The sequence below is a fragment of the Chiloscyllium plagiosum genome, chromosome 1 (assembly GCF_004010195.1).
Source record: "Chiloscyllium plagiosum isolate BGI_BamShark_2017 chromosome 1, ASM401019v2, whole genome shotgun sequence".
Taxonomy (NCBI): Eukaryota; Metazoa; Chordata; class Chondrichthyes; order Orectolobiformes; family Hemiscylliidae; genus Chiloscyllium; species Chiloscyllium plagiosum.
The window spans coordinates 121,304,985-121,313,577 of record NC_057710.1 but is presented as its reverse complement, the minus strand read 5'-3'; the positions used below and the strand labels follow the sequence as shown (position 1 = coordinate 121,313,577).

The 8,593-nt window shown below is 40.1% G+C and overlaps 1 protein-coding gene across 2 annotated transcripts in view; it reads left to right on the top strand.

The window, feature by feature from the left end:
• The window catches only part of LOC122552813 (AF4/FMR2 family member 1-like), a 164,613-nt gene that overhangs the window by 149,031 nt on the left and 6,989 nt on the right, over positions 1–8,593 (top strand). For both annotated transcript variants that reach the window (XM_043695804.1, XM_043695796.1), the window contains exons 16-20: positions 2,842–2,978; positions 3,130–3,201; positions 4,727–4,820; positions 5,427–5,470; positions 7,945–8,156. In XM_043695804.1, the coding sequence (XP_043551739.1) occupies positions 2,842–2,978; positions 3,130–3,201; positions 4,727–4,820; positions 5,427–5,470; positions 7,945–8,156 (559 nt within the window). The remainder of the gene's footprint in view (positions 1–2,841; positions 2,979–3,129; positions 3,202–4,726; positions 4,821–5,426; positions 5,471–7,944; positions 8,157–8,593) is intronic.

Here is an 8,593-nt window from a genome sequence, read left to right as displayed (position 1 = left end):
CTGCCTATCTCCTTTTCCACCTATCCACTCCACCTTCCTCCCGACCTATTACCTTCATCCCCTTCCCCACTCACCTATTGTACTCTATGCTACTTTCTCCCCACCCCCACCCTCCTCTAGCTTATCTCTCCACGCTTCAGGCTCTCTCTGCCTTCATTCCTAATGAAGGGCTTTTGCCCGAAACGTCGATTTTACTGCTCATCGGATGCTGCCTGAACTGCTGTGCTCTTCCAGCACCACGAATCCAGAATATGGGCATAATTATCCAATCCCCTGATATTAAAGAGAGGCTCTTTAATATATTTGAATGGCAATTTGGTGCAGTTTTGTTCAGCTGAGAATAGGTTTATTATTTTTTTTTAAAAAGTATTTCAACATGTCTTGTTACTCACAGTGGAATATGTGATTTTAAATAGCTGTAAACAAATTTTAAAAGTAATGCTGAACCATTTACCAGCTTGATTTGTGCACTTCTGTGAGCTATTAGTGTCTTTGCACTTAAAAACAAGCTTAACCTCGAGCTGCCTTAAAGAACCGTAAATGGGTACCATTAATGGAGATGACAGTTAATCCAGTACGGAATGTGGTCAGTTTTGTGGGCAGTACAATGTTTAAATTAGTGACAAATTGTACAGAAACTCAATTTGTGCTTTCTGATAATCCCTGTTCATCCTTCCTTTACTAGTTATCAGTCCATTTCCTCAATAATATGCAATTTAGAATTGATTTCACTGGGAATCTTTTCTACGAAGGATGGATGTGGGAGTGAACCCCCAATTCAGGCTCATAAAGTTGTCATTTGAATTTTGGAAGCAAAACTTCAGTAGAACCCTGACCAATCTGTAGCACAATGAATGCTGAGTTCAATTTAAAGCTGTTTGGCACTTGAATATTAAAAATTAAGAAGCTTCAATATTATCATATCTTTGTGTTATTCTGCTTTTTGTAGATCATTGGATGTAGATCATAAGCCTGTTGAAAAGTGTATATTTTTAAATTTGTGATGTGGGCAGGAATGCTTTGGTTAAAAACAAAAGCCACTCTAATTGCTCCAGAAGCAAAAAAATTTTGTTTATTTTGAAGTTATGGACCCATACCAAATATTGAATTCCTTTTATATTTTTATTGTGAACCATTTAATTAACTTTTATTAAGAAAATAATGCATTTGCTGAATTTAGTTTAGGTGAATTGACCATGATAAATTGCCCTTTAGTGTTCAGGGATGTGAAGGTTAGCTGATTAGTCAGGGGAAACTGTCGAGTAATAGGTTAGGGGAATGAGTCTGGGTGGGATACTCCCTGGGCGGTCAGTGTGGGACTTGTTGGGCCAAGTAGTCTATTTCCACACTGTAGGAGTTCTATGAAATCAGGATTAAAGGCTCTTAACATCTATCACAACATTTGTGACTGACTTGTCTTATTAGTGATTTTGTTTTATCCCTTTGTCATTTAGTATCAATTTTGTCAGATTCAGAGTGGGCATCTTTCTTCATCTCTGGCTTTGCTCTGCTTAGGGCCATGCAAGGGGCTGATTAGTGATTTTATGTACTAGAGACTAAATCTGTAGAAATTAAACTTTTAATCAAAAGCTTTGTTTTAAAGGGAGACATTTTTTTGTCCCAGTGCATGAATGTATTTTTCCTTTTGTTTGTCGTTTGTGATGTCCTGTTCATGTCTTGTTCTACAACATGTCCTCCAAACATGATTAGAGATTTTCAATAATTAAGCTAGAATTTTTGAAGAATGAATTGCACCTTACTGAGGCTTTTTATCCTCTTCATTCTTTCTTGGCAAGCCAGTAACTGTTACACATCCCTAATTACCCTTGAGGATGGCAAGCTGCAATCTTGAATCATTGAAGTCTGTATGACACATGTACACCTGCTGATTCCTTTTCCACTTTTTCACAGTAATTTTGAGGAACTGAGCAGCTAACTACGCCATTTTGGAGGGCAATTAAGAATCAACTAGATTAGATTAGATTAGATTAGATTAGATTACTTACAGTTTGGAAACAGGCCCTTCGGCCCAAAAAGTCCACACCGACCCGCCGAAGCGCAACCCACCAATACCCCTACATTTACCCCTTTAACCTAACACTACGGGCAATTTAGCATGGCCAATTCACCTGACCCGCACATCTTTGTGACTGTGGGAGGGCGCTGTGAGGCAGCAGTGCTAACCACTGTGCCACCGTGCCGCCCACTACTTTGCTGTAACCATATGTAAACCAGATTGAGGAGGAATGGCACTTTTTAAAAAGAGAAATAGTGAGCTAGATGGGTGTTAGTGTCAATCCATTAATTCTACTGTCTGCACACCTGAGGCTTTTAATTGTAGATTTATTGATAATTTGAATTTAAGTGTCACATGGTGGAGTGTGAGTTTCTGTCCCTAGAACAATTGCCTAGGCTTCAGGCTTGCTTGTCCAGTGACATATCCTGCCTCAACCTAATAGCTTTCCTCCCCCCTCTTGAGGGATTTGCTTCCTATGATACTGTGTGCAGTTGTCAGATATCCTTGAGTAACTTGCCCAATGACCTTTGGGAGAATGTGAGGACTGCAGATGCTGGAGATCAGCGTTGAAAAGTGTGGCGCTGGAAAAGCACAGCAAGTCAGGCAGCATGCAAGGAGCAGGAGAATTGACGTTTTCGGCATAAGCCCTTCATTGTCAGGGGGGGGACTACAAGATGCTACAGTGCTCAAACTACTACTCCAACTGCAACCGAAACCACACTCATCAGGGATTCAGCTGAAAATTCAGAAATATAAATTTCATGATCAGCAAATGAGAAGAGTAATCATTCTTTTAATACTAAGTTATTTTTTCTCACTATCAGTCAGATAAGATTGGGAAAGCTTTCAACTACTTGGATGCTGCACTATCATTTGTTGAAAGTGGTATAGCCATGGAAAGTGAGGCACAGCCACCAAAGTCTGCTTACACCATGTTTTCTGAAACAGTGGATTTAATCAAGTAAGTGTCCTCAAGTCTTGCTCTAGTTAACAGACTTATCACTTTCTTCAGTTATTAATGATCCTAATAAAAAGAGACTGTTTGGTTGTCAATTTGTTTTAATGACTAATCTGTCATTTGGTGTAATCTCCATTTTCTAACTTCATTGCAGGTACATTATGAAACTAAAAAACTTCACTGACTCATCAGCAACTACAATAGAAAAAATATTTGTAGTGTTATGGTAAGTAACAATTGCACTTAACATTTGAGCCTTTTGATGTCATAAAATGCATCAAATTCAAAGTATCCAATGTGACGAAAGGGCTGTGGGTAAATTGATAGATTGTGAGGAGCCTGTTGATGGATTATCATAATGTGGGAATAAGACAGCTGAAGGACTGACAGTAGAGATGCTACAGGAATCAGATGGACAATTGTTTCTGGTAGAACGAGGCAAAGCCAGGATGGCAGCTACAGAGGAAGACTAGGTCAGTTGGAGGGAAAGCACTGAAGAAGGGGGAGAGTAGAGGTGATGGAGAGCAATGGATGCAGGTGCAGCATTTTGGGCAATTTGCAATTTGTGAAAAGCAATGTTTAAAAGATCAACAAGGAGAGTGAGTGATCAAATCTGGAAGCCTGAGGATTCACCAATAGTCTGTGTCTGTAAAGATGGGGGCAGGCAATTTTGAAAAAGTGGATATAAAAACTCTTTGGTGGCTCAGTGTCTGACAAATTTGATGCTGCGCACTGTTGGACTCAGCATGGGTGAGTTACCAAGGAGAAGGATGGAACCTGGGTTAAGATGAAACATTTTTGACAGGAGTTAAAACAGTATTTATTTGGTCTTAGTGATATTGAAGGTAGTTCTTGCTAATTCAGGACGTGTGCCGTTATCAGTTAAGGGTGAATGATGATGGGTAAAAGGGGACAAATGAACTGGGGGTCTGCAGCGTGCAAATAATTGGTCTATGTCCACGATACTAATGAAGGGTATCATGCAAACAAATGGTTCACAAAGGTTGACTTCACTTGGTCAGGTTAGGTGTAACACCAGGCTGGGTCATTGCCTTAGATTAGAAATGGTAGAATAGGATGTAATTGATAACATATAAAGACATTAGGTTTCATCTAATAATCAAGGAGGTATGTTGGCAAAGTGATTCAAGGTTAGTAAATTTTCCAGGATATGTTACTTTTAGAAAAAGACATACAAAATAGAAAAGTGGGGGGGGATCCCTAACAATAAAGATTTCACTTCCTCTCAACGCTTTTAATGTACACATGCTAACTGGAATATAGAGGTTCAAAAAGGTAATTCACCACCGCAATCACTTCAAGGAGAATTAGTGATACACAACAGCAGCTGAATTTGTCAATGATCACATCCCATAAACAAACACAATCCGTGTGTGCAGGAAAGTTAAGTTGAGGTAAGCTATCAGTCAGGAATGCATTAAATGGCAGAGTGGCAAAACGCAGACTGCAGCAGCTATTCCTTGTGCTTGTGCGTCTTGGTATGATCTTAAACGCTGCAGAAATTTAAAGTACTGGAATGTGGTCATAGTGAGAATGGTATTGTTTGTCTTGCATCCAAAATGAAGCTAGTTAATTTTACTTTTCTGTTAACATTTTATGAAATTACTAGTTTCTGAAGCAGATTTTTAAATTGTAATTGTATCATAGCCCTGTTCTGTTTCTTTGTAGCCATTGTGTTGAAAATGTTTTAATAACATTTTGTTTCCTTTTTTAAAATTCATAATTAATAGTATTCGCTGCCAATCTTTGCTCTTCATGGCAATGTTCCGATTTAAGAAGGATACTGCTTTGAAATATTCAAGGACCTTAACCGAACATTTCAAGGTAGGCACAGTGAGAATAACTGAATGGATTTCTTAGCCCCTACCTCGATCACTCGTCGTGACTATATGTGTGTTTTCGGCTTATGTCAGTTAGGCATTGTGTTGACAAAAGTTTAGTCATTCCACTGCTAACCTTCCCATGTGCACCATTTAGTACAGACCTATACACGAGTTAGACAATGTTATTAAACCCTAATCTATGCTGCATTAGCCTCACTCTCGCGCGCTCTCTTTCGCTTTTTCTCTCTCTCTCTCTCTCTCTCTCTTTCTCTCTTTTCTTCCCCCCCCCCCCCCCCCCCCAAATGCAGCAGTTGGGGAAAGAGAATGTGTGATTCAAAATATTATCGTCTGACTCCTCCCAAAAAGTGCAAAATTAGCTAACCCATATCCATGGTCCCCCGTCACTGATGTCATTGTCTAAGCTGATACCTGCAAGAACAGCTTTTGGGGCAAAGCATCAGAATGCAGTTGCCACCCGAGAAACAGTGCCCCCAACACTAGTCAACATACTCAGAAGAGAAAAGGAGAGCAAAGTCAAAGAGAGAAATTGTCTTTTTGCTGATCCCAAAACTTTTGCAGCAAATTGAGTGTTTGTCTTGTGTTCTAGAGTTCTTCCAGGACAGTTCAAGCTCCATCTCCTCGTGTTGCCAGGTAATGAGTGAATGCAGTTGTAATGTTCACCACCTTAAATCAATACTTTAAATATTAATAAGTGAGTTATTATCTACCACAGACAAACAGCAAGATCGATGAATGGTTCTGTATAGCTCTAGGTAACCATGCCAGGAGCTTCCATGAATTGCCATAGCTGGTGCATGGATTTGAAGCCCTGCTGTAGGTCTAATTCTGTGTCACATGCTAGCCATCTAGCCAACTGATCTAATCAAAACCTGCCCCCTCCCAAATTGCATCGTCTAAAATGTATTTCCTAAAATTATAAGTATTGCTGCCATGTATCCAGTTTATTCCCATTAATCAACTGTGAATTAATGAAACTAAATTATCCACTAAATTACCAATATTAATCCTTCAATTTGGGCTTATTCCACTTTGGTACATGGTGTTCAAACCAGCAGCCATTACTTATTATCCACCACCAAAACATGATTAAGTCATCCTGGTCAACTCTACTGCTCCCAGTGATTTAATAACCTGCCAATGAATTCTCACTGCTAAGATTTTCCTGACAATCTGGACTTCGTAGATATGTTATATTGCATACATATTTATGAAATGATTTGGAGATGCCGGTGTTGGACTGGGATGTACAAAGTGAAAGATCGCACAACACCAGGTTATAGTCCAACAGGTTTATTTGGAAGCACTAGCTTTCGGAACACTATTTCTTCATCAGGTTGTTGTAGATTACAAGATCGTAAGACCCAGAATTTATAGCAAAAGTTTCCAGTCTGATGTCATTTATATATTGAAAAAGACCTGGATTGTTTAAGTCTCTCATCATATAGAATGAACATGTTGGTTTCAGTTCTTTCATGTTTAAATTGCAGAACTTTTCAAAAAGTTACATTCTCAAGTGAACTTTAACAATTGGTGTCCTGTCAGCCTAGATAATGCATTGAAGGTGTGAGGTGCCCTGTGCAAGACTGTCTGTGCCCCAATGGTCAGACTGATTCTAATCTAAAAAAGGGATTTCCAGAATCTTCCATGGATTTTGAGCAAAATAAAATGTAATTCTGCAAGTACAAATTCACCCCATAAACTTATATATGTGTGGCGGGGGGCTGTTGGGTTTTGGGGGAGCGGGGTGGTTATGAGTATCTGTGTGAGAGAGGGTGTGTATGTGTGTGAGTATAAACGGGTATAAATCTGTGAGAGAATGGGAGTGTATGTGCAAGCGTATGAGAGTGTGTCTGTGTCATGCAATGGGGTTACCTGTAGTGTGACATAAACCCAAGGTCCTGGTTGAGGCCATCCCCATGGGTACTGAACTTGGCTATCAGCCTCTGCTCAGCCACTTTTCATTGTTGCCTGTCCTGAAGTCCACCTTGGACCTTCGGGTGACCATCCTCCAAGATCGAATGTCCCGGACCGCTGAAGTGTTCTCCGACTGGGAGGGAACACTCCTGTTTGTTTGTTGTGCGGTGCCCGTTCATCCGTTGCCATAGCCACTGTTTGGTCTCACCAATGTACCATGCGTCAGGGCATCCTTGCCTGCAGTGTATGAGATAGACAATGTTGGCCAAGTCACATGAGTACCTGCCAAGTCCATGGTGGGAGATGTCACCACGAGTAATGGTGGTATCAATGTCCCGTACACCCACGTAGACCCTCTCTCCTATGCTCTCACATACACTTCCACACTCTCTCTCGCAACCTCTCAGAATTTTACCCCTTTACACCACACACTTACATTCACATAGACACGCACACACTCTCTCACAGACACCCGTAAACCCCCCACACACCCACATGTACACATACACATATAAGCTTATGGGGTGAATTTGTACTTGCAGAATTACGTTTTATTTTGCTCAAAAATTGCATGAATCCATGTAAGATTCTGTAAATCTCTTTTTTAGATTAGAATCTGTCTGAACATTGGGGTACGGGCAGCTCAAACCTTCAATGCATTATCTGGGCTGACATGATACCAATTGTTAAAGTTCACTTGAGAATTTAACTTTTTTTTTTAAAATTCTGTGACTTACATATGAAAGAACTGAAACCAACATGGTCATTCTAAAAGATGAGAGACTTATAAATGATTAAAGACTTAACAGCAGTCTAGGTTTGTTCAAAACATTGCATCAGTTGTATGATACTTTGACCTTTTAATATAAAGTCTGAGTCCTGTGAACCTGCCCCATTAGCCACCTGATGAAGGAGCAGCGCTCCGAAAGCTAGTGCTTCCAAATAAACTTGTTGGACTATAACTTGGTGTTGTGTGATTTTTAACAATTTATGAAATGGACTTGAATTTGTTGACTACTCTAGCCTGGTTGTTTCACGTTTTAAGGAATCAGGTGCAGTGATTTTTTTTGCAGGGCAGTAGTTTTATTTGGAACACAAAAGAGTGAGAAACTCAATGGGCAAAGGATGATATGTTTACGTAATTTTTGCCTTTATGGTCAGCCTTAATTTCTTTTTTTTTCCCTGTTCAGAGGTATCGGCACACCTTCTCCACTGTCTCAGACACCATCCCCTGCCAGCTCCGGAGGCTCCCAGCCAGGATCTAGCTCCGGTAATGGTGCAAGTGTTGCCATTCCACACATGATTCATCAGCTGGCTTCCAGCTATGTCAGCATCACTTCCATTTTCCTCCATGGCCATGACCTATGGGAACAAGCAGATGCACTAGCGAAAAAAAACAGGGGTAAGAATATTTAAGCTCATGGAGGCAGGGAAGGATTCTCTCGTATCTGATTTAAATAAACTTTAACGCGGTCTTTACCATCAACCATTTATCTCTCGTGTTCATAAGTCTAATGACTTGTAAACTACTAATTACATACTTATTAAAAATTAAATCGCAGACATGTTTGTGCTAGCATTTAAATTACCTAATTAATATTATGATTATAGGCTACTATGTAGTACAAGTAGATAACTGCTCAGTAATGTGAGGCCATAACTTGCTTATACAAAAGTAATAGAACAGAACAGTACAGCACAGAACAGGCCCTTCAGCCCACGATGTTGTGCCGACCACTGATCCTCATGTATGCAACCTCAAATTTCTGTGACCATATGCATGTCCAGGAGTCTCTTAAATGTCCCCAATGACCCTGTCTCCACAACTGCTGCTGGCAA